The sequence below is a fragment of the Pseudonaja textilis genome, chromosome 2 (genome assembly GCF_049901715.1).
Source record: "Pseudonaja textilis isolate UNSWEBS1 chromosome 2, rPseTex1.2, whole genome shotgun sequence".
Classification (NCBI taxonomy): Eukaryota; Metazoa; Chordata; class Lepidosauria; order Squamata; family Elapidae; genus Pseudonaja; species Pseudonaja textilis.
In genome coordinates this window covers 82075238-82102110 of record NC_141991.1, presented here as the reverse complement: position 1 = coordinate 82102110, position 26873 = coordinate 82075238, and the positions used below count along the sequence as shown (strand labels likewise).

Here is a 26873-nt window from a genome sequence, read left to right as displayed (position 1 = left end):
TGTCAGGGAAAATCAGAAGTTTTACATCAGCCTGGGTGCACTCTGATATTGTTTTATAGTACTTGGCTCTATATTAGGTTTTTAGGTCTGTTTTGAGTTTCTTTCATTGAAGAGGCACAGTAGAAAGAAATAATTAAAGGTGCTTCTCTCATCATTTCCTGTAGCTTAAAAGATTTTCAGCATTTTACATTGGAAATTAAATTGCCACAGAAAGTTCTGAAGTTATTTTTTAATTATTTCATTTCAAACTCTTCATTTGTGATGCAGCTATTATTATTGTCTGTATTTTAACTGCTCAATTTACATCAATCTGTCTCTTATAGACTCTTGTGAATCAGCTGAATATCAACATGCCGATCCAGGAAAGAAAATGGATTGAATACTTGGACACATGAGCAGGCCGATTCATAGATCGAACGTTTCAGTTTAAGACATTTTTGGATTCGTGGTGGTAGTTCTTTTAATTCTAAGCAGCAACCAGCCAATTAAAATTATTTGTGAAAGAAGAAGCTTTTTGTATTCTAATATTCATGGAACATTGAATTTTAATTCAGAAAACATATTAAAACTTATTAGATATAAGTCATAAATGTAACTACAGCTTATTGTGCCCTGATTGCCAGTTTGGATTTTTTTAAAAAAACATGAATACAATTTAAATGAATAACTCATTGCCTCTTCCTGTAAAGACAAAAGAGTGCAGAACATAAGAATCCAAAAAACAAAAAACCCACCAAAACACACAACTCCCTCTTGGAAATGGCCTCCAGAACTGCTCCAAAAAGTCGCCACTAAACTCTAAGTTTTAATTAGGAAGGAGAGACAAGCACTAAATAACTGGGGGATTTAATTTTAATTGTATTTTAAATTAGAAATAAATCTAGTTCTTTTCTTGGCTTCACTAGCTTCCTCGCCTAGCTCCAAGTACACCCCTCCTGAGGCACTAAGAGTTTGTGCCCATTGATATAGAGTAAAAGAATAAAGTTATGTAAGACCACAGGATTCACGAACCTTAAAGAAAAATAATATTTCACCAATTTTCAATGTTTGTATCCTTATGAGATCTTTAAATGTGATATTTACACTTCAAATAACTGAAGCAATTTCCTGAATGTTCAAAGCAAATGTAAAGCAGCCATATAAATGTTTAGAGAGCTAACTATATACAAATCGATAAACAGTCAATGCATCCAAAGTTAACACTCTGTACAAGAATACACTGTTAGGAAGTAAAGATTCAGGCCAAGCCAGCTTCAGGATTCCAAAGTGCAATTAGTACCAGATGCTTAAGAAAAGTCAGCCACTGGATGACTAGGGAGAGCTGATTCTCTTCATTATTTTATTTTTCTTTTTTAGCAGAACTAAATGTTTTTGATGTCCCTATTCCCCATCAACCTCCTCAGTTTTCGGAAGGATTGGTAGTTTGCAGAGGGCCAATCCATAAAGCTGAGGTGATAGAGTCTTTGGCAGCTGAAAATCATTTGCTATGATTTTTTTTTTTAACTTTTATCTAAAGAAGGGGAAACTTTTATGAAGTTAGTCCAGTGGTGGGATCCAACCTTTTTTTTACTACTGTTTCTATGAGAGTGTGCTTTGCGCGCATGCACACACCTAACATGCACTCTGCACTTTTCACAGCAGTCAAAAACCACAGCTGAGGCGCGGCAGTCTGCTCTGCCACGCGAATTAGCTGAGCTCAAAACCGAGGAAATAAAGGACAGGAAAGGGCAGGGGTGGGTAGGCAGGGCCAACTGCTGCGAACCTGCAACATCCCATCACTGAGTTAGTCCCAATGTGGAAAAATATCATTTGATCGATCTACTTGGCAATATACTGTATTTACCGAGACCTGTTTATACACTACAGTAAAAGAGTAAACCTTTATATTCACAATATTACAATGAAATCATTCGGCATATGTTAACTTGATTGGAGAAGCACAGTATCCCTTGATGCAAAGCAATCAGTTGATTTAAATGCATTTTCTGCTCCTACTTAATTTACCATACACGAAAGGTGGAGGAGAAAACTTTTTTTTTCATTTCCACTCTTCCCACATAAATTAATAAATATGTGCTACATTTAAATGATTACATTTTTTGCACAGTTAGCATATAGGCCAGCATCATGCCGAGAAAGGTTTGGTTCTCTGTAATAAATCACTCCAGAGTTTTAAATATTAAAAGCATGGATTCCTTTCCACCACGCTGCTGGTTTTTCATCTGCAGTGCTGCTGATCACTTTTTGAAGCAGAATGCCAGCTGCTCAGATTGGCAGCTCTTGCTAACAGCCACATATGCTAAATTATGCATCTCCAACAGGCATTCCTATGTGGTGGCTTCTTCTAGTATATTATACATCTAGCCATAGATACTGTATATCAGAGCTGGATAAAAGAGCAGTAGAACAATAACAATGCAGCATCCAACCTGAACTCTCCTGTGATATAATATCAGTTGTAAAAGAGCTCCTCCTCCTCTTCCTCCTCCTTCCCCCTGCCCTCTCTTCTACCAATTACATCCATTTCTTACTCCCACCCCTGGGCAAAGTATCAAGGCTGAGGTTTTTGTATCAGCTACCTTTTCCTATGTGGACTTGGTTCCAGAGGGGAAGTCTTCTCACAGAGTTAACGTTTGATGACATTCCTTCTGGTTTCCCACATGCCTCTCAGCATAAAACAGGCAATTAAGGATGATTTATGGCTGTTTAGTTGCTCTCTAGCAGTCAATTGGGGGGGGGGGGAGTAAGGGCAGAGGAAGGGGTTATTCCCAAGTAGTTGGCACAAACCACATATATTTATGTATATGCATACACATGTTGCAGTCTATATACCAAGTGCTTGGAAATTTTCTGCCTGTGTTTTCACCCTCTTGTTATGGTTTGATGCTCTTAGCTGCTATTCCCTGTCAGTAACAGATTCCCACTTCAGAAAATTTGTTCAGATATTTTATGGCTACTTTTCTTGGTTGATTCTTGAGTATTTTATGTTATTATTCTGGAGAAAATCCCCAAACTTAATAGGTAAAAGCATATCCAGGCCTTCTCATCACAATGCATCCCAACAATGTATCCCCTCACAGACAGTGGCAGTTATCAAAATAATTTATGTGCAAGAACCCAAAGTCAATTTGTAGGAATAGACCCAAAGAGTTCTACACAAATTAGAACAGGACAGGACAGGACAGGACAGAACAGAATATTTTATTGGCCAAATGTGATTAGACACACAAGGAATTTGTCTCCAGTGTATTAGTTCTCAGGGTACATGAAAAATAACAAAGTAATAATAATCATAATAACAAGTTAATAATAATCATAATAACGATACCAATAATAGAAGATAGTGGAACAGGTGAAAAAGATAAAAGAATACAGCTATACTGTCAACCCTGAAGCTGACCTGGCTGACGCCATCTTGGAGCTTCAGTGGTGCCACTGGATATGGAGGGAGGATTAGAGATAGCTGGGGATGTGTAGACAAACTAAAATATTTTCTCTTGGGAACCAAGGATGTACTCACACCTGGCCAGAGGAAGGAGGAGTGATGTCACCAGACTAACTGATGCTGCATTGATTGGGCCAGGTGACTGATTATTTGGGACTGGGGGGGACTTTTACTTTTAATTAGGTAAAAACCAAGAGGCCCTTTAGAGTTGGTTTTCACCAGATATGTGCCAACTTGATATTTCCAATAAAGCTATTATTTGAGAAATCTACCTGTCTCACAATTCTTGCTTGCAATGGATCTATTACTTGGAACCCTGACACATACTTAGACATAAGACAGTACTGTGTTTATTAGGTGTTCAGCAGAATGATGGCATGACAAAAAAAACTGCCTCTGTATCTAGTTATTTTAGCATACAATGGGTCTTGTTTTTGTTTGTTTGTTGAGAAAAAAATAATTACCATCCACAGAAGCAGACTACAGAAACTTGAAAATAAAATGGGTGCTTCTACAGATATTAGCAAGTTTTAAGGACATTAATTCCCACTGTGGCCATTTACAAAGCTTTCAGACAGATATATTTTATCTATTTGTCTAATAATCATGATTTATCTCTCACATTTTTACAGAAAATGTACAGCAAATATCTGGACTACCCTGAGCTATAGACTGAATTTTCTTAACAATACTCAGAGGGAAGGCTTTAATGCTGACTTGCAAAGGAAATGGAATATTGCCTCAAGGACTCTACCAAAGGACTCAAAAGATTCTTCTGCAAAACTACACAGCCGCCATAAGACATCCAATGAGAAAGAACTGCAACCCAAACCATGAAAGGTTCTTTTGATTATCCTACTTAATCCCTATTCATAAAGATTCTTGCTTACTGGTTCTCGGCCATCCATTGCTTCCATCCACAGCCTTCGATCTTCTTCAGAAAGTGCCTGCATTGTAATCACTCCAGGCCTGCAGAGATGAATGGAATGATGCTGTGAATAACAGGTTTGAAAAATGAAATAGGAAAAACAGAGGTGGTAAACCAGGCAAACTCAGAAAAAGCTACTACAATGCACCTTTCAATGGTTCAGACTCAAACTCAAATAGAACAAAACCATGTGCATTAAAAGAAAGAGACTAAAGTAGATCATCAATATTCCAATTCCAAACACAAATATTCCAAGCAACATATTTCAACTATTTAAGATGGTAATTCAAATAAAAAAGAATGGTCACAATAGGCTGCCAAAACACAATCCCCTGACAGAACCTTCATAAAAGAGCAATCAAGGAAAATTCTCATTAATTAAATTGATGGGGTTTGTATTTCTGTCAAAATCTAACCCAAAATTGCTTTTTCAAGAGGCAACTGGACTTGTTTTTCTTTGAAGACACTTTGTTTCTCAACCAAGAAGTTTCTTCAGCTCTGACAGAACAGTAGGGAAGGGAAGGATTTATAGTCCTTGCAGACAGCTGGTAATTTGCATTCTTTGCACTACTCAGGTGACCCTGAAACATACCTCCAAGTGGCCTCAACAACTCTCTAAAAGAATGCAAATGACTCTTGAAAAAGCACCTTTGGGACAACCATGATCTGGATGACTGAGAATTTCCACAGACATTTGTCAAAGTCTATCATCATATTTATATAGATTGTATCAGTCAGAGAAGTAATGAAGCCTCTGAATTATCACAACAACCTTCCCTCAACTTGATGTGGAAATCTTTCTAATCTACCGAGGGATAGACATTTTTGATAATAAAAGAAAATTTGATTTATTAATCAATTAAATATTTTGATTCAAAGTTACCAAGCTGCTGCAACTAAGATTAAAAAAAAAAATAATGTCCTCCAAGTTCTTCACTATTGGTTGATGGAAAGAATGAGAACAGCTGAAAAAAAACTAATTTATGAAATTGATAAGAAATGGAAAGTCAGCTTGAATGAATTGATTAACATTTCAATATGTTTTAAAAATAAATCTTCAAAAGATTCTGTAAAAGGGAGGAAGATAGCAGCAAATGATTAAGATCACAACCAGTAATAGGAATTATACTCTCAAACCAAATGGAACAGCATAAGTATCAAATAACAAGTAATTCATGTTGGCAGAGTTCCAAAGGGAGAATTATTTTTTATTGTATATATCAATAGGTCTTCTCTACTTCTAGAACCTTGAGAGCATTTATAAGATGCCATTTGTTTTCTGTATTCATCTGTACCGATCTTTTCCACATTAATACAGTGTATGTTCTCCTGCTTTGTCAACGACTATGCTATAAAGTGACTGTTGTGATACTTCTGCTCTGAGAAGAGTTAATTTTTAATGATAATTTACTGTATTTTGTATCTTTAATGAAAATGGGGGAAAAATGAATAGTGACATTTCTCAAAGATTCACAGCATCGTCGGCAAAATCTTTTGCCTACAAATATTTGGCAGTAACTATTGCAAGAATCTGTCCAATCAATGCATGAAAATGTCTAAAATGAAATGGAAAACTATAATGAAGCATATTAATGTGCCTCACAGTTATAAGAAAATTAACATATATCATGGAAAGTGACATTTGGCTTCTGCCTCCACAGCAATGGAGAATAAAAATTCAATTTTTAATCATATAAATTTAGAAACTGCCAATCAGAGAATTACAATTATGTCCACAAAAAAAACTCACAGAGTTTATCCAGGAAAGGATACAAGCCATTTCAGCTTGCATGACATACAGATGTAAATTATTCAGATTTAATAATGTTATTTTCACTAATCTCTTTCTATAATAACCTGAAAACTATAGAAATAGTATCCTGAAAAAAATATTTGTCTAAAAAACCCACCCTAATTTATAACTTATCTGGAGGACTGTGCTGAAAATTAGATTTGTCAGTGCTAGTTTTTTTTTTTTTAATATGGGCTATTTTTTCATAGTGATTTAGCTCACTTTTGGGCCTAATCTAGCATGATCCTTCTCTTAAATTAAAGCAGAACAAATCACTGTTGAATGTCCTAGCCTAACAAACCTGTTTTTAACTGAAGTTAAACAGAAACGGAAGCAACAATGAGTTTTTGTTCTTATGATTAAAAATAAAGAGGTGGAAGGAGCCAGCAGCTTTCTCTCTTTTAATCCATACTTTGTTTTCATTATACTGTTTCTACAAAGGAATTTAATTTAAAAGAAAAAAGACATGGGTTGGAAATCTTGTTCATATACAAGTTACACCAAGCAACAAACCTAGTGCTAAACAGGGCTCATTCCAGAATAGGACAAATCAAGCGTAACAGATAGCACAAACAGGTAACTGTATTAAAGTCTGGGACTATGTTCTTAGAAAATTTGGCAACGTCTTTGAATAGAGCCAAAGAGTTGCTTGGCAAACAGGCAGCCATTTAAAGTAAGTGAGCGAACAAGTGAAATCAGACTTCTCCTTTTGTCTAAAAAAGACTTCCACTGTGTTTTTATTTCTTTTTGTCAGGCACTACACAAATTCTACAAAGCAATAATGGAAATGCTAGCCTGCGATATTGCATTCTAACCGCTGCACCACTGCAGCTCTTGATAGTTATAATTTACAGTTAATTAGAATCCAGTGTTTTCTTTCCCTATTATCCAAAATGTATCTTTATGATCCAGTGCTGGATTCACCAATCAGGTTCCCTATTCATAAGGAGCAAACTACCTTTGGGGAATCACCACTTGCACCTCTCTACAAAACAGCAAAAAAACGGAGGGAGAGTATAAGCTTTAAAGTTACTTAGCATTAGTCAGAACATGGTAATTTCAAGATTTTGTTCATTTGTAAAGGTCACTGGAAATGTGACACAGCACAAGAACAAGTACAGGTTGTATTGCATTTGACCAGCACAGAGCTCATCTGAGAGAAGGAGAAAAATGAATATATAAACAAAGCTGAAACACTGCAGGTAAGAAGGCTAAAAACAAAAAATGAGCCTGCTGTGTCAACACAATCAGTGCCTATGGGCAACACGCCGGCCTCATGATACACTATGATTTTGATATATTTTTTTAAATGAAGAGACAATACTTTAAGACCAAAAAGAACTATGAACCGTGAAGATAAACAGTACATTAGAAAGAAAACCAAGAGCTAACAAAGAAATAAGAAAAACCCTTAGAGGTAGCTTTAAAGAGAAATATATTTTAAAAATTGCTAGATTGTTCTATCCAGAATATTTGTACAAATAAAAGCCTCCTTTTAGGAATAGCATTGTTATTATAACCAATAAACATTATTATAAATTATGTTTGAAAAATATTTTCTTAACTTTTGAATTTTTAAAAAATCCTTTTTCAATTTTTGTGTGTGTGGGAGAAGGTTCAAAGCAATCTCCCATATTTTTCTATAGATCTGAATTATCTTCACGGCCAGTTCTTGATAATTTGTTCAGAGTTTAAAGAAATTATGTGCTGCAAAGAATTCAATATGATTCATCACTATATTTGTGATTCTTGGCTAGGAAGGCAAAATATGCTTTGGAGCTGTGAAAAGCAGCCACACCATCCAATATAAGGCAATGGTGCTATAAGATGTTATCTCTATATATCCAATGCACTTTTTGCCTTAAATCCAAAGTTTGAGTTTCAGACTTCAGATTGTTCTTCCAGAATTCTTCCAGGGAACCTGTCCCACTTAATGCAAGAATTCTCCATATTATTGAGAAAAATCCCTTGCTTTTAAATAAAGTAGTTATATATCATTCTTAAAATTTAGCATTCAGGATAACTACTTAAAATAGTTCTATCAGATCCTCTATCTTCCCATTCCTCATATTGAACAAATTATTTCCCAGGCTTAAAAAAAGATTTGAGTGAAAATCAGAAGAAGTGAAAAGTGAAGAGCTAATGTCTGTATTTGCCATATGCAGATTTTACATGAGGATTTGATGCAACTGCTTTACATTCTTTATTTAGTATTTTGTCATCTGAATTTTGCAATTATTATTTTGAAATTATTATTACCTGCTTTCCTATCACTTCAGCAACTTTAATATAGAACTTTATGGAGCAACACAGGGACTTTAGCTTTAAATGAAGTCTGTCCATATTTAACACACTGAAAAGAATCTATGGTACGTGTTACTACAACAGAAAGGCACCTTCATTTAAAAAAAAACCTTGGCTTTGTAAAAAGATAAAAATTTGGCTAAACATGGCTAGTAACAAAATGCATAATTTACAAGTAAGGACAACTCAAAAAGAGTGTGACCTAGTAATCTGTTTGGTGAAGATCAATCCAATTTTTTCACCTTCCTGTAAGTCCAATGCTGCTTCTTATGGAAGTGAACATCAGTGATCTGGAGGTGATGAATGAAATGCAATCAAATTTGTATTAGGGCTTTGTGAATCCATTTCTGCCTTATATCAATGGAGCTAGAGGTAGGTAGGTACTGTGATTCTCACAAAATAAGACTGGGCCTTATTTTTTTTTTGACCCCCGAAAAAACGGCAAGGCCGTCTTTTCGCAGGTGACTTAATTCCCCCACCCTTGCATCCTCAGGTGGGCGGGCAGCAACAGCTTGGATGTTGACCTCGACGTTGGTAGGGCACTTCGTATCGGGAGACCTTCCGCCACCATTGCTTTCCCTTCTCCCGTGCTGCTGCGGCGTTTAGAGCAATGCCGCGGCGTTTGGTGCAGTCATGTGCAGCCAGCCAGGGCTTCTCCCTTCAACCAGAGCCCGGCACAGATACTTAGCTTCAGGTGTTCCTGTTGCCACTTTCCCTTCGCCTTCGAAGGCAAAGCCAATTGTTTTAAAAACGACGCCCTACTACCGGTCCGACAAAGCTTCCCCTGCCTGAGAGCGCAGCCCAACCCCACATGGGGAGGCGAATCTCCCGGGGCCGCAGTGCAGGATCGGCCCACTCCGGGAGAAGCAGCCAGCCACCATCCCTGCCTGGTGCTGGGCAGAGCGTGAAGAGCTTCGCCTGGGTGCCCAGCGCAGCTGACAGGCAGGCCCTCCTGTCCGGTGGCGGAACTGTCGCCAAGGCAGCAAGCGCCTCCCCACTGGGCCCTCTGCTTATCCTGCTAGGGCCACGCCAGAGCCATGCGGGCTGGGCAGAGGGAAAGCGAGCCGCAGGTACGCACCCGCCTGCCAAGCAAAAGGGCCGGGCTGACCCAAGCTTGGCTTCCTTCCCAAGTCCCTCCAGCCCGAACCCGAAGGAGCCACCAGGAGAGGCTAGCCGAGGCAGTGATAGCGCCCACCCATCCGTGGACAGGGAGGCAAGGCAACAGCAGCGCTGCTTCCCTGGCCAGTGGGTCCAGCAGAGAGAACCCGAAGCTGCCTGTCCTTTCCACCCCTTGCCCAGCCTGTCCCCATCCCCACGCATCTTCAAATGCGCCAGCAGCTCCAAATGCTGCGGTGGCATGGGCATCGGCGCTGACTCGGTGGGGCTCAGCTCGGAGGAGGATGTGGCGCAGGCTGTCGCCTTGCCTCCCTGTCCATGGATGGGTGGGTGCTATCACTGCCTCGGGTGGCCTCTCCCAGTGGCCCCTTCGGGTTCAGACTGGAGGGACTTGGCAAGGAAGCCAAGCTTGGGTTGGCCCGGCTCTTTCGATTGGCAGGTAGACATGCACCTGCGGCTCACTTTCCTGGCTCTGCCCAGCCTGCACGGCTCTGGCGCGGACCTGGTGGAATGAGCGGAGGGCCCCGCGGGAAAGCCTTCGCTGCCTTGGCAAAAGCTCCACCGCCGGGCAGGAGGGCCCACCTGGCAGCTGCGCTGGGCGCCCCAGGCGAAGCTCTTTGCACTCTGCCTGGTGCCAGGCAGGGAGGGCAGCTGGCCACTTCTTCCAGGGTGGGCTGATCCTGAGCTGTGTCCCCGGGAGATTTGCCTCCCTACATGGGGTTGGGTTGCCCACTCGGGCAGGAGAGGCTTTGTCATATTGGTAGTAGGGCGTCGTTTTTAAAAGAATTGGCTTTGCCTTCAAAGGCGAAGGGAAGGCGGCGACAGAAGCACTTGAAACCAAGTGTCTCTGCCTGGCTCCGGTTGCAGGGAGGAGCCCTGGCTGGCCGTGCATGGCTGTGCCAAATACCGTGGTGTTGCTCTAAAAGCCGCGGCAGCATGGGGAGAAGGGAAAGCAATGGTGGCGGAAGGTGTCCTGATACAAAGTGCCCCACCAATGCCAAAGTCAACGCAGGCAGCACCATATCCAGGTATGCAACAAAAGTACTTCCTAATGGCAACCCCCCCCCATTCCCCCCCATTTCCCATGTTTAATATTGGCCTTAATTTGGGGGGAGGTGCTTAATTTGATTTTATGCCAATAAAACATGCTGGGACTATTGGGGGAGACCGTATTGTTGGAGAAGCATGGTAGGTAGGTAGGTAGGTAGGTAGGTAGGTAGGTAGGTAGAGATAGAGATAGATAGGAAATATTACACATGTCCTGAACAATCCTCCCATAAATAATATTCTGAAGGATGAAAACTTTATGTGCTTGCATTCGTCAATATGGTAATACACAAACATAATTATTACATAGATTTAATAACATTACTTGTTGATTAATTAATTGTAAAAACTGATTCCACATTGATTTTCAAAAGCAGAATGAAAAGCCATAAAACTGCACAAGTTTCTGCTCAATTTAATTTTGCTGTATATCTCTGTTTGACATCAATGGCGGTATCTCTATAGATATTTATTTTCCAGTTGAGCTAAAAACTAATAAAGCAGGCACAGATGCCATCTACAGGCTACATCATAAGCAGACCTTAAAATCCAAAATAGCTTACTTGGCTTTATAACATTTCCTACGTAAAATTTTACTTAGACATAAAAGGCTTTATGAAGGTTTCCTCAGCTAGATTTTAAGAGTACTGCAATAACAGTTCAAGGAATCTATTATATGATGATTTTTTTTCCTAGGAAAGAAAATACTTTATATAAATAATTCAGGGACAATTTAGGGGAGGCAATAATACACAAATTCATGGAGAGGATATAATTGGTAAGACTTGCATTATTTTACCATCTGGCTTTGGCCTGCATAGAGTAAATAATGCGGACATTGCATTTACTCATTCTGTAAACATGCCACTATATGGAAGAAAATGGATGTGTTGATACAGCCAATTTATCTTCTTTTTGCATACTTGTCCACCTCATCTTCAGACACAGAACATGAATGTAGTTTTGCTCATATGCTTAGCTATGATAAGACGTTTCAAGTTCAGGACCTAATGCTGCTTTTTCATATCTCCTTTAACACTTCACTCAGACAAAATAAATTCATAAGAAAATTTAAATTGGTCAACTTAAAAAAACAAGTACAACACTAAAAAATAAATAGATATGATAAATGGATAACTTCCCTTATAGCTGCCACCACCATTTCTCTGCAAGGAAAAAGTCAGATACAGAAAGAAAAACTGGTAAATGGTCAGAATTCAATTTCGTGAGACTGAAACAATATTTTCAAGTTTTGTGATTACAGTACGGTTAAGAGGATACAGATTGTTAAACAGACAATGAAGCAATATGTATGTATTAATGTGATATTAACTTATTTGATCTGAAGGAGTCTTGTCTTGCAAAGTATGAGAAATGGAACCCTTTGAAGACATGGTACCTCTTCATCATGCATGAAGACCACCTCTGGTGTCCACAGTACAGAGCTTGAAATGCACAATCTATGCATATATAAAATCTACTTCAAGTTAAGCTTGTCTTTTGGTGACTTCGTGGACATATATCCATGCAGGGTTTTCTGACAACAGTACAGGAAGTTGCCTTCCACCAATTTTGTTTTGTTGTTGTCAATCTACACAGGGCAGCCTAGCAGTTAAGATGCTGGGCTTGTCGACCGGAAGGTTGGCAGTTCAAGACCCAAGAGCTGCATAATGGGGTGAGTTCCTGTTCTTGCCCCAGCTCCTGCCAACCTAACAGTTTGAAAGCATGCAAATCCAAGTAGATAAATAGGTATCACTTCAATGGGAAGGTAACAGGATTCCATGTACCTTGGCATAGAGTCATGCTAGCCGCATGACCACGAAGTGTCCTTGGACAGCACTGACTTCCTCCGCTAGGAAATGGAGATGAGCACTGCTCCCTACAGTTGAATATGGCTGGACAGAGGGAAATCTTTAAAGGTTTCTCTCTAAACTTTAGCTAAAATTTAGCTAAACTTTCCCTCTAAAGTTTAGCTAAACTTTGGACTAGCTCCCAGTCGAGGTATTCTATCCAAGTACTCAGCAGGCACAATTGTCTTTGGTTTGAGGGTTACATGTATAGTTTCATGTTAACTCAATATAAAATCATGATCCTACTGGTTTCCAGGAGTTGTGGTGATTTTGAATTTTCTAGCTGATCCAAGAAGGTGATTTTGAATTTCTAGCTGACACAAGAAACCAAATTTGCTTGACCCATGTGATACTGGGGGCATGATTACTTGGTGGTGCAGGCTAACTGCTGCTCACAGTTGGGGTAAGATGCACAAAGCATACCTGTATGGGACCCCAGTATCACTAACAGATTCATTAGCTACAGTCTTTTGAAACAGCACAAGTAAGAGGATTTTATGTTATTAATGCTGAGAGGTAACAAAGCGTCACTGATGCCATCTGCTTAATGCCTCACAGCATTATCATCTTGGCAATATGTAATTGACAACAGAGAAATTAAAACAAATGGTCTCTGTTCCCTCATCTGATTCCGCTGACTCTTACTTCACCTTTTCTTTTTGCAATTCTTATTCGTTTTACCCTTTGCCTCAGAGTTCATATTTGTACACAATGCACATTTGGATGCATGACAGGAAGCTAGAAAAATGAGTGGCAAAGAATGCCAAAATGAATTCTTGTTCTGTTTTCAACAGGGTAACAAATTCTACTGCTGAAGTAAAAATTCCTTATGATGAACTCTTCTGACTCTCTACTATAGGACTACAAATATAACTACTGTTGTATTGTCCTTGAATAAAACTTGGACGTTGATGGAGAAATAGTAGTCACTTTATATTAGCTGAATCGGTATAATATAAAGAGCCTATTATTTTTCTACTGCTGTTCAAGTACCATTCTTATGCAATTGTTAAGAAAGTGTATGTGTACAGTATGTGGTAAATACTTCAGCAGAAATACTACCAGTCGTAGTACACTAAAATGATCATTTCCATTTGATTTCCTATGGATCAGTTATAACTAAAATACCACTGAAGACATGGATTTGTACCTTTTCTTCACTTCTATAATTGTTGATCATGCACCTTAACCTGATTTTTTAGTAGAAACCAGAAAAGCTAATTTATCTTCCCTCCCTTCACTCTCTGAAAAAGCAAGGCAATTACATCTATCTTTTTTTTTTGTTGTTGTTTATGCTGTTCTTTCTACCAAATTCAGCCATACTGTGTCACCTTCACATTTTCTGTTCCTGGAAAGTTCTTATGATGAAGAACTCTGAACTCTGAAACACTTAATACAGAACCCACTGCCTTTTTAGTCCATGTATCTTGAATCACCCACCTGAACTCTTTACATCTCAAATATTTTTCCAGCTTGCCCCAAAGTTAAATCATCCTAACTTGTATTTCAAGCTTTACCATTTAAACTTACATTTATTTTAAAAGTAAATATTATAAAATTGAACGTCTAAATCATATTTAAGTTGCAACCTGTTTAACGTTATAATGGTCATGGTTATTTATGAAACAAATCTAGTCAAAATTACAATTTTGAATCTCTATGTTTTATGAGAGTGCTTAGTAACAGTTTAATATTACCATGCTGATTCACTAAAAGTTCTTGTTTATTAATCTACTGTTCATCAATACTGGAATGATAATGAGCTATTTTTATAAGGTAGCCTTAAAGTTACTAAGATAATATATAGGATATATTTTAAATACCAGAAAACTCTATATAAATGTTAAGGATAACTTGGGGAATTATCCTATGAGAATTCCAGTAAATGCAAATGCTGGCATGATTTCTGTCTCTTAAATTACTATGTGGACTAGAAGACAGTTACAGTATTCTTTAGATTTCACATTTTTTACATTTGGAAGAGTTCTTAAATCAATGCATGAACGAAATCTTTCTATCAGGTCCCTAAAGAGGGTTGAAATCTATGTTGTGCTTTTTTATGAATTCTCTTTAATTTTTCGTTCTCAGCCGTTCTAATATTGTTATTGCTTCCCACCTGAAGTTTTGTTTTAGTTTCTCTCCAAAAAGGGAAATTGTGTCTTATGATTACTAGCTGGTGCTTAAGGTTATATTTCGTTAGGCTTCCAAATGTGTGCCCTGTGTAATGGTGTTCACTAACTTTGCATTTTACTTTGTACAGGTCGTCCTTGACTTATGACCATTGATTCGATGTCTGTTCAAAATGATGCCCATGCTAATTGAAAGGACTTATTTATTTTTATTAAATTTAGAAAATTTATATTGCAGCCTACTCACACAGGGCGACTTAGGACTGGACAGCAAATTTACAACCATTGCAACACCCCCGTGTTCATGTGATTGTGATCTGAGTACTTGGCAACCCATTCACACTTAATGACTGGTTGCCAAGTGCCCCACAATATGATCAGATTTGCCATTATTGTTGAGATAATTCCCCATTAGGAGAATGAGCGCATACAGGGAGACGTATTTGAGAGAAGTGTTTGAATAATACACACACGGTACACAGATACACTGTACAGTAAATGTAGGTTTTTACTTCCAGAAAGGTTTAAGAAAAGTCCAAAATAAGCAATCCAAAAGTCATTCACAGGTAAAATCAGTCAGTTTTCATCCAGGGATAATCCAAATATCAAATTCCAGTGTCAAAAACAATTCAGTATCAGACTTACATTAAATCCAGTAATATCAGTCAATTAGAAGAAATGGAGCAACGGCAATACTTTCCAACAGAAGAAAACAGAGACGGAGACACACTCTCTTCTGAGATTAAGACTAAACAAACCAGGTTTCTGGCTCCATCTTATGGCCGTTTGAGAAACCACACCTAATTAGTTTTGCATTTTCTTAAAGATACAGTTTTAAAATGTTTATCTTGGTTTATATATTTCTAACCCAAATAGCTGTTAGGTGACTTATATTCCTAACATTTATCCCTGCCAACTTCCCCAGAAAGTCAATAGGGAAGCCCACAGAGAACTTCAGAAACCACTGCTATCTGCTGAGAGGATTCCCTCTTATCTCTGGGGGATGGCTAAAATGATCTTCAACCTCAGGGGATTTTCTGCCCCAGAGACCTTCAGAAGTCTCTTGACTCTGGAGCTGAACATTTCAGGGCTCTTGCACACTCACCTCAAACCCTCCCAACCCTCCCCCATCCTCAGTTTCCTCCCATACCCAGCAGAATCTGGGGCTTGCATCTTCCTACAATTTTCCCACTGACTTTATTTATTTATTTATTTGATTTGATTTATCAATTGCTTACAAGATAATAGATATAAGTATATACATAGTTATGAAAACATGAATTGGATACATATAAGAAAAATAAAAGAAACAATAGGACAGGGACGGTAGGCACGTTCGTGCGCTTATGCACGCCCCCTACAGACCTCTTAGGAAAGGAGTGAGGTCAATAGTAGACAGTTTGGGGGGGTTGGGGAAGAAGCCACAGAGTCAGGTAGAGTATTCTTGACTTGACTGTGGGAAGCTGGCAAGATGTTGCTTCACTTAAGGACCAGGGCATTCACTTAACAATGGGAACAGAGACTGTTTGGACTGCAGTTGTTAAACAAAATGGTCACATTTTATGACCCCCATTGCTTAAAAAATGGCAATCCCAGCCCCAACTGCCATTGTAGGATGAAGATTATCAGCAGTATAGGACTGCGAATCTGTCTTCCTTTTGGTACTGTGTCCCTACATTGCACACAATATTTTCATAGCTTCCTTGTTGTACATGTTAAATTTATTCAGAGTAGCCTGCTGGTGGACCATGAAACCCCTTTAGTTATACTTGGTGTGTGTGTGTGTGTGTGTGTGTGTGTGTGTGTGTGTGTGTGTGTGATATTCCTGCTATATTCAATTGGGTGAATCTGCACTTTTTGATGAAAGCAGGTGGTTGTCTGTTGTGGTGAAGCATGACTTGTAAGTACTTAATTTCTGCTTCTACAGTTCTGGCTAATGAATGGCAAAAGGCAAACTCAACTGGAAGCACTATACCAGCCACACTGAGCTCCTGAATAAAAGCTGGAGTATAAATTTAATAAATAAATAAACTCACCGATCCACAGCTTCTACATCAAAGCAGAACCTCTTCTCTATGGAATCAGTCTTCCGCCGAGTGCAAGATTTGAGAATAATAGCTTCATCTTCTCCCTGGCGGGATATGAAAATCACATATAAGGCCAATTCTTTTTTTTAATCCAATCTGAAAGCAACCTTGTTTTCAATGCCAGAGGCATTCACTTTGGAACCAGTATTTCACCCCCATGTTGATTATCAATTAAAACTAGGTAATAAAGAAAAGGATTTGTATATCCTGTAAGATACTCTTTGCAAAATGAGAAAGAGAAGCTTTCTTTAAACCCAAATTAAATCTATCAATCTTAGAAGAGATAAGAACATAAGTCAGCCCTGACAGATCCAAGCTTTATCTAATCTTGCCTCAAAGAGTGTTTACCTGTTCAGCCAAGCCAAAGCAAAACTCTCTTGCGTGCTCCCAGCACTGGCCACAATGGAATATTATCTCCAGCTCTGAACCTTCCATTAATTTTTATCCTCCCTTTGTTAAAAAGGTAATATCCAACATTATAATATCATAAATCAGATCAGCAGAACAACATGCTTTTGTCTACCATGAGCTGTGGTGGTGCAGTGGTTAGAGTGCAGTATTGCAGGCTATTTCTACTGCCTGCCGGATGCCTGCAATTTGGCAGTTCGAATCTCACCAGGCTCAGGATGGACTCAGCCTTCCATCCTTCCGAGGTCAGTAAAATGAGGACCCAGATTTTGGGGGGAAAATATGCTGACTCTGTAAAACCGCTTAGAAAGGGCTGTAAAATACTGTAAAGCAGTATAAAAGTCTAAGTACTATTGCTATCAACATGCATTTTAAATGCACCTGTCAACCACAACCATGTCAATATTCTATAAATCACTTTGCTTGTTCTTTATTTTTCTTTTGCCCCATTAGGATTCTTCTAAAACCTGAAGGGTCTTCCCTTCTCAGTAATTACAATCATCCCACAGAAAGATTCATCTGAGATGAACATAATACAGGTAATCCTTGACTTACGACCACAGTTGAGCCCAAAATTTCTGTTGCTAAGAGAGGCAGTTGTTAAGCAAATTTTGGGTCATTTTACCATCTTTCTTACCACAGTTGTTAAGTGAATGACTGTAGCTGTTAAGTTAGTAACATGGTTGTCAGGTGAATCTGGCTTCCCAAACTGACTTTGCTTGTCAGACGGTGATAAAAGGGGATCCATGTCTCCAGGGCTGTGCAACCATCATAAATATGAGTCAGTTGCCAAACATCTGCATTTTCATTACGTGATCATGGAGATGCTGCATCAGTCGTTAGTGTGAAAAACAGTCATAACGTAAGACACCTTTTTCAGTATTGTTAACTTTGAACAGTCACTAAGTGAACTGTTGTAAATCAAAGACTACCTGTATTTCTAATGGTCTGTATACTTTTACCCCTAATTTCAGGGGTGGGATTCAACTGGTGTTACTACCAGTTCAGTGACTATGTTTTGCGCTGTGCATGCGTGTAAAAAACCTTAAGCTGTGCCGCCCAGACAGCTGAAAAGCACTGCACATGGGTGCACAGTGTTTGAAAAGCCACTTTTTTCCTGCTTTTTCAACTTCAGCTGTTCCACGCAAAGCAGCTAAGGTTGAAAAAGCAGGAAATAAAGGACAGGTAAGAGCCCAGGCGGGCAGGTGGGCCAAACAGCAGCAAACACAGAACTGGTTTGGTGTCTGCTGCTCTTCAGAGCTACTGGTTTTATAGAGCTGGGCAGAACCAGTAGCATCCCACCCCTGCCTAACTGTACAAATCACAATGTTGTTTTTCAATTGCTGGAAAAAACAATTTCCAATCTAGTCCTGATGGTAGCCCAACCCACAGAATGGAAACTGAATCTGCTCAATCGCTAATCAGGCAATGTTCCACTTCTGTTGTTGGCTTTAGTCCAATTCACAGATTCTTGGAAAGACCTGGCAGATGAGAAGCTCCAAATGCCCTCTAAAAGATACACTGATAGGGAAGTGCCACAAATGAAATAAACATTCCCAGACCATAAATCACGACCCAATGGCCTTAGAGGAATAACCTGTGTATCCCCTTACTAAAGGCATACTTGTGAAAAGCTATTCATTTGGATGTGTCAAGTAATGACTTTGTTTCAGGAAATGACTTGACTAAATAAGAATAACAGGAACATTATTTCAAACATAGTACCTGCAAATCTTTATAGCTTTAAAAGTGTTGCCAATACAAATGCAGATAAGTAAAAGGCTGCAGGGCAAAACAGAGTGACTATAAAAATTCATCTCATCCCTTTAAGGAATGAAATCCATCTAAGCAGCAAGTGTCTTGAGACATCTTCCTGATATTACATTAATTGCAACAAACCTGCTTAGGAAGCAAATTACTATGTTGGAATTTTTGTAATAAATATTTAAGAGTTTTTTATGCAGAACTTTCTTTCTTTTTTTCAAGTAAGAGTCTGTTAACTTTTTTAAAAAATTCTTTTCTAGGATCGTGCCCAAATGAAGAATTTGCGGAAGTTAAGCTGAGAGTTTGATTCTATTTTTTCAACATGGTGTATGTGCACAGGTACAGGACTTTATATGCACGTACATTTACACAGATAGTCATTATATATGTACCTACATGCACATCACATATAAATATTTAGATATATATGCAGATCATAATGGTAAGAGAAATGGTGCAAAGAACATTTTGGTAAACAAGGAAGCCTTGTTAACTAGAAAGTATCATTGTTTCTGATATGCACAATTCTGTACTCTTTTTTAAAAAAATTGTGAATTGTGTCCTAACATTTAGATCAGTAGATTTCAGCACACTCTCATTCTCCTATCATTATAAAGATGCCAATACAATTAATTCATCTGTGGTGAAAATTGAAATAATTTATTGTTTATGCCTTGAAATACATTCCTTCATATCAAAAAATAATATTAATTCTATTTAAATGAAAACACTAATTATAAAGAGAAAGTGTGAACATGTGATCCAGATGCATCATACCACCTGATCAATAAGTTGAGAAGGAACTGAAGGGACCCTTAAATACAATTATAGTACTTCATGCAATTAGTAACTTTGCTCAACTCCACTTTAGTTTAAATGTTTAATTTAGTTTAAATAATCATAACTATCTCCATAACAAATCACCTGCATTTTTACTCACCCCCTTTCCACCAGACTTCTGGTCAAATGGCACCATCGTTATTCGTTTGGATTCACTCTGATATGTGCAGTAATGCTTTACCCAGGATGTCCCAAAGTGACCTAGTCAGAATTGAAATGAGTTGTATATTTCAGGTATGAAACCAACGCAAGCTAATTTTAATGGAACGGAAATCCTAACATATAGAAGGATGGAACCAAACTTGCTGCCCAGGCTACAATTCATGATATGATTGAAACCTTTAAATATAGTAAGGGTGTGAGTAAGGTTCTAGAAGACAGGATGTTCAATATTAAGCAACCAAGAATACAGAGGCATAATCTCAAACTGACAGGAGGGAAGTTCGAAAGTAATATTAGAAAGTATTACTTCACAGAAAGAGTAGTGGAAGCTTGGAACCAATTTCCAGAGGAGATAGTGGGTCAATCATCAGTAACTGAGTTTAGACATGCTTGGAATAAATGCATGTCCATCCTCTGACAAAAATTAGAAATAAAAAATAAAATAAAAAATAATAAAATATGAAAAATGATAACTAGAATAACAAATAAATAGCAAATAAAACAAAAACTCGAAGGGCAGACTCATTGGACCACTAGGTCTTTTCCTGTCATCAATTTTATATGCTTCTATATCCAAAATACTGAAAGTCACAAAAAAGTCACTAATCTTCATTTGAATTACTCTGTCAATTTTAGTCCTTGAAAACAAAAGGAAGTAATTCCTATCATCTTTTTCTAGTAAATCTAAAAAAGAATCTCCAAAGAGAAAAAATACTCTGGAAGAAAAGTATAGGAAATGCAAAATGGAAACTCTGTGCAGATTAAAAATGCAATTTTAAATCAGGAAAAATATTAGTTTTCCTTGAAGATAGTGCACAGTCTATTAATAGTAGTCCTCAACCTGATATTAGATGGAATGAAAAGAGCAGAGATTCTTCCTTTAAATACTCAGTGCAGCTTTTCACTTCACAACAACCCTAGATACAGGTTTTGATATTATTTCAAATATATAATTAGACTATCTACTTTGAACTTCTATTACATTCTGCAGACCTCTCCTAAAATGTAGGTTTCATAAGGATCTTATTTTATTCTTGCTAATTAGAGTAAGGACAGAAATAGCAAGAAACTGTAAGCTGGTTGCAGTCAATGTGGTCTAAAGCTCAAGGGCATAGCAATTCTTCTGAAAGTGCAGACGTATTGCAGCAGACTAATTAGAAGTGGGGAAAGTAAAATCTGTTTTAGCCACATAATTTCTATTTCTCTTATACATTAATCAAATCCATTTGCTTGATGCCTGTTCATCTTTAAAGTAGTTGGAAACTTCTGGCTCTTCTAATGCTGCTTTATCTTTTGGTAGTCTGGAAATACAGTGAATGCCTGTGCATGCTAACAATTGTATTGCAGCACTATCTATAGGAGACACATGTTCTCTATTCCCTGTCTCCAAACTAGCCCAAAAAGGATGCAGGAAAGATAGGAAAGATATAAATGATAGGAAAGATATGAAGATATAAAACAGTTTTACATATCATTACCCTAGAGCAGGGTGTCAAACTCAAGCCCTGGTGGAAGGATCCAGCCTGAGGGGTGTTAGATCTGGCCTGCGGGGCTGCCCTAGAAACAGAGAAGGACTAGCCTGCGGTGCCTCTGTCAGCAAAAAGAGCTCGGGAGGGCCACGTGCAGATCTCCCAAGCTCCATTTTCAGCTGCAACAGTCTCCTGTAACCTTCTGCCAGCGAAAACAGAGCTCAGCCATCAGGCCATCACAGGCACCCCGACATGAGTGACGTTGAGCTGGCCACACCCACCCTGGCCATTCCCACATGGTCCCCCCGAAGGTCAAACACAACCCTAAAGTGATCCTCAATGAAATCGAGTTTGAGACCTCTGCCCTAGAGATTTCATGGTGCATACAGTGAATTATGTAATACTTGCTGTCATTAAAAATATGTAATAATATTTGGTGCCAGTTATTTTTATTTTCATTAAAAATAACAGAAAAAGGAGAAAAAAACAGAGGAATAATCCTTCTAAGGAGCTACCCTTTCCAGCAGTTGTCTATGGAGATTCTTAATCATCCAGGAAACATCTTGAAAGTCCAGTTGCCTTTTGTAAAAGCACCATTGGAATTTCCAGAGGTTATTATGACTAATTGTATCAGCCATCCATTTTCCTGACTGAAATAAAAGCTTCAAAGTCCATTCAAGGAGATCACGTTTAAAAAAGTTATTTGAAGTAAGCACAAAGGTACTCACGCTTTTCCTGAATGTAAAGATAGCCCTCCATGGTGAAGGGGCTGATGTTTTTGTGCTCATGGGGATTCTCCTTCATTTTCTTCATCAAGGATTCAACTTCTGATCGGGTGCCTTCAAAACGGTTTCTTGTCTGCAATTAAAGATTCAAGGAAAATGAGTACTGTAGAAAGTATTTCAGTCAAGTTTTAAATGCACAGAATATTATATTATGGTCATGTAAAAAATAAGATTGGCCCAAGAATGAATGCTACCTGAGGTAGAACCACAAATGAAGAGCAGCCATGCCAACCAGATTCTTTAGTAATATGAGACAGAGCGGACTTCAAGAATTTCGTATCTAAATCAGAAGCTGTGCAACAATTCTGAATTAGCAGGTAACCAACGGCTTCTTATTTTTTTATAGCATCAAAATCTGTTGCCTTAGGTGGGTTGCCATATTTTCCCTAACACCTTTACTAGTTAGAAATAACATATGGAAAGCTTCACACATGCATTGGGCTCACAACTTGATTCAACTGACATGAAAGCTGCATGTTTTAAGCCAATATGTTGCCATATATCCATTGTATATATCAATCTTTATGATGCCTGTCAATTAGTTGCTTGTTTTCTCAGAATAGAAAACTACAGATACGCATAGAATTCAGTTAGGACAGAAGCATAAGATTTTGCCTTATACCCATCAGACCACCGGTGAGTCTAGACTAATACTAGTAGTAGCAACTAACAGTGGCTCAATAGAATAACGGTCCCCAACATTAACAGCTTAGCAGCCTGGCTTGGGGAGTGGGGGAGTGGAACTGGACCACACAAGTGACGGGCCAGTGTACACATGCACACGCAAGCTCTTCTTGCACGAGCGGCAGGCTGGCACATGGCCTGGTTCCAAATAGGCCGCTGGTAGTGGGCCATGGTCTGGGGGTTGGAGACTCCTATACAAGAGTGTCAAGCTGACGTTTCTGCACACTAACTAGAAAGGCCAGGTGGGTTAATTAACCTACCCTAAAATAAATTCATTGTTAGAACATGATCACTGTTATTTCTTCTTAATCTTGACACGTATGTTCAAGATTAGAATGCACGGACAATAGTATTGTAAATATAGGCTGTAGTGGGATTCATTTAACCTTTCTATACATTATCAATTTCTTTTAAACTACATCTATGCATCATCTATTTATGTAAAGCTTTATGAAATACAGAGGGCAAGAAATCTTAAGACAACTGAAAAATGTCTATGGAATGTAATAAATCTCAATATTTTGAGAGGTTTTTGAAGGACAATAGCTATTAGAAACTCCTAAGCATATTTTTTTTTCAAATGGATACAAAAATACTCTTTTTATTGATGAAGCATGCTGCCAGTATAAAAACAGAGTAAACAGTATTTACATTAAGTCCTGGCACCAATATTCATGTCTGATAGTACCTTCTTGAAAAAAATAACCAAAAGGTTTAGGTATGTTATGAATTTATAGGACATTTAAAACTTGTATTAATATAAACATCTTGTTCATAAGACAAAAGTAAATATGCTATTTTGAAATTGTTTGCTTAATGTCCAAGTTTACCAGCCACCAATGGAGAAGGAAGAGGAGGAAGAAGAGGAGGGATTTTGCTTATAGTTATACAAATTAAAGTTTCATTAACATAGGAGTCCCTGCAGATTTTACTCTACTAGTTGTAGCCAACTACAGGGGGCAATGGTCATCACCGTTTCAAGGCCAATGAGCCAGCACTGTCCAAAAATGTTTCTGCAGTCGTGTGGCCAGTGTGACATCACAGAGCTACCTTCACACTGAAGTGGTACCTATTCATCTACTTGTATTTGCATGCCTTCAAACTCCTAGGTTGGCAGGAGCTGAGGCGAGAACAGGAGCTCACCCCATCATGCAACTCTCAGATCTCAAACCTGGGTTATTGGCTTTCCATCCAACAAGCCCAGCATTTTAACTGCTGAGCCACCACACTATCCTTTTTATTAACATAAACAGCAAAATATGCTTGGGCAAAAAGTTGAGGAACAACACTTGAAAGAGATCCTTTATCTGCAATAAGTGTTTCTGCTTACGTTTTGTATACTGATTGTCAGCTCTGTCTTGAAATCACTGAAATCCTTTGCAAGCTCATAGCCGTGATGGTAGAATGTGAACAGCCCTTGCAGAAATGCCAGCAGCTGCAGGGGAGGAAAAAAACAAAACAAGGAACTGGATTACAAGAGTTTGTTGGTTTCTTTTTAGGTAGTAGAGGACAATTGTTCCTGTCCTTTTTCTTCCCACTATACAATCAGAAAGAATGCCATGGCTGCAGTCCATTACGCATAACACAGAATAATTTCTGCTAAATTCATTTGGGATTGCTTTCTAAGTACACTTGATACACTACTTTATACTGCACCAACAATGAAACAAAAAAATTTAGAGGGTAATATCCAGAGATATGTTTAAAAATGGACTGGCAGAAATATTGTGATTTAAAGTTTTTAAAATTACACATAATATTCTATTCTATATCTCCTGAATCTTCTTTGCAGACGACTTTTAATCCTCTTTAGATTTATTTTGGAAGGTTAACAATTGCAGAAGCTCTCCTCTTTATTTCTTAAGGCTGAAACTCAACAAACATTCAAATCAGATTGAATTTATTTCTATGCATGCTTATTTGATAGTAACTCCATGAAGCACAGATAAGTCTTTTGCAAATAAACATATAAAACTATCCCAAATCTTACATCTTCATCGTCATCATTACCATTATCACCACATCCCGCCTTTATTTAGTACAATTCAAAGTGGTGTACGTAATGTTTCTACCTCCTATTTTCTCACAACAGCAACATGGTGAGGTGAGGTGAGGTGAGGGAGAATAATTGTCCCAAGATCACCAGCCAGCTTTCATGTCTAATGAAAGACTAGAATTCCAAATCATTTTGTACAATCTTTGGAGTTTCCAAAAGTTTTTTCGTTTCCAGGGGGAAATAAAATATTGGACAGATCTAAACAATTTTTAACAGTTTTGGCCCATTTATGTCACCGTAAGACAAATAAATGCATAAATAAGTTTCCTTGTGTGTCTAATCACACTTGGCCAATAAAGTATTCTGTCTATCGATCATATACATTTATGTAGTTTATGTCTTTTCTCCCTGATAACTGAGGGGAGAATCTGGCAGGATTAACAAGAGAAAATCAGCAGAAGCAATAGCTTCCTTTAAGCATTCAAATGTACAAAGCATTGACAGGAAACCAGAAATGCCTGCTTCATCTGTGCCCCTAACTTTTCTGCATCTACAGAGAGGTCAGCATAAGAAGGCTGCAGCCCTTTTCAAACACACTCAGCTACGATGATCTGTTAAGCAGAAATTCTGCTCAAAGTTCTTTATCATATGAACCATTTGTTCTATTTATATAGAATCAATTATTTCATAGTATATATTTAAATTAAGCAATGTATCTGCTGTATCCAGTGCCACCTGCAGTTCAAACAAAGAAATGACACTGAGGTAATAAAACACATAATGTAGAGGCCTTTATGACTTCAAAGCTACAGGAAGGAAGGAAAGGATTCCCACCCATCCTTCAATAAGAATAAAATATAAATAATCAGCAAAGTTGTTGAATCTTACTTAAAGTAACAGGATTTTTTAAAGAAGAGAAAGAATTATCAATCTCTCTCTCTCTTTCTCTTTCCCTCTCTTTTTTGGGGGGGAATAAGGACACAATTTTTTTCCAAATGCTTCAGAAATATAAAAATGTTCAGGCAAATTACAAGATACTGATTTTTTTAAAAAAAATTGAGAGTAAGCATATGGTCTGATTTAGGGCCAACAAAGCATAGGAGGAAAGCCAAATAATCCCCACAGCTATCTTGTTTAGAATAATGAACAAAGAAATACAGAGATTCATTAAAAAAAAAAAGCAAAATTGGAACTCATTGATTCCCAAAAAACAAAATGCCAGCAGAGATGCATACACACACACACACACACACACACACACACACATACACACACACACATATACATACATACATACATATAAAATTTCTTTTGAAAAAGGATTTAACTTTAAGATAATGAATTTCTACTGAATAAATCTAATGTCAAAAATGTGGGTCGCAAGCATTTTCACATCAACCTTCATCACGAGGTCACTGGGCATCTTACCCAAGTCAACATAATCTCAACACCATAATCCTCTGCATATAGCTGTCAGACATTTCTAACATTTGACAACGGGGCAAGATCCAAGGCTATGTAGCAGCAACTCAAATTCAATCATTCCTAAAGGAGGCCAATTATCTTGATCCAATTTCAAACTGCCTGATTACATAACATGTTTTTCTCCTCAGGGCCAAACTAGAAGAAGGTGATCCAGTCTGTTTTGCTGGATATTTCAGTAATTTTCAGTGATTTCATTCATAGTATCTTTCTGAATTATTTTGTTATAATTTATTTTGATGTGATTCAGAAAAGCAGATTCCAGGAATGTGATATTGAGTACATCAACCTATGACTTACAGTGCCCTGAAGCTGTCTATTCTGATCCCCATTTTGTCAGGTTCAACAGGATCTAACAGTGACCATGTCCACTCCCCAGGCATCTCCAAAGGACCTATGCCACACCTGGCCCCCAACTGAGAATAAATCTGAGCCAACATACATTGTAGTCCTTTCTCTTCCAATTTTCCCCACAACAACCTTGTGAGGTCGGTTGGGCTGAAAAAGAGTGGCTGGCCCAATGTTTCCAAGCTGGCTTTCATGACTAAGGCAGGACTAGAATTCATAGTCTCCTGGTTTCTAGGC

At 38.2% G+C, this 26873-nt stretch overlaps 1 protein-coding gene across 5 annotated transcripts in view; it reads right to left on the bottom strand.

The window, feature by feature from the left end:
- Positions 1-26873, bottom strand: part of ARHGAP26 (Rho GTPase activating protein 26) — a 276121-nt gene that overhangs the window by 137165 nt on the left and 112083 nt on the right. For all 5 annotated transcript variants that reach the window (XM_026696419.2, XM_087924476.1, XM_087924475.1 and 2 more), the window contains exons 7-11: positions 24141-24245; positions 22070-22199; positions 19811-19911; positions 16648-16742; positions 4336-4414 (exon numbers count right to left, since the gene is read on the bottom strand). In XM_026696419.2, the coding sequence (XP_026552204.2) occupies positions 4336-4414; positions 16648-16742; positions 19811-19911; positions 22070-22199; positions 24141-24245 (510 nt within the window). The remainder of the gene's footprint in view (positions 1-4335; positions 4415-16647; positions 16743-19810; positions 19912-22069; positions 22200-24140; positions 24246-26873) is intronic.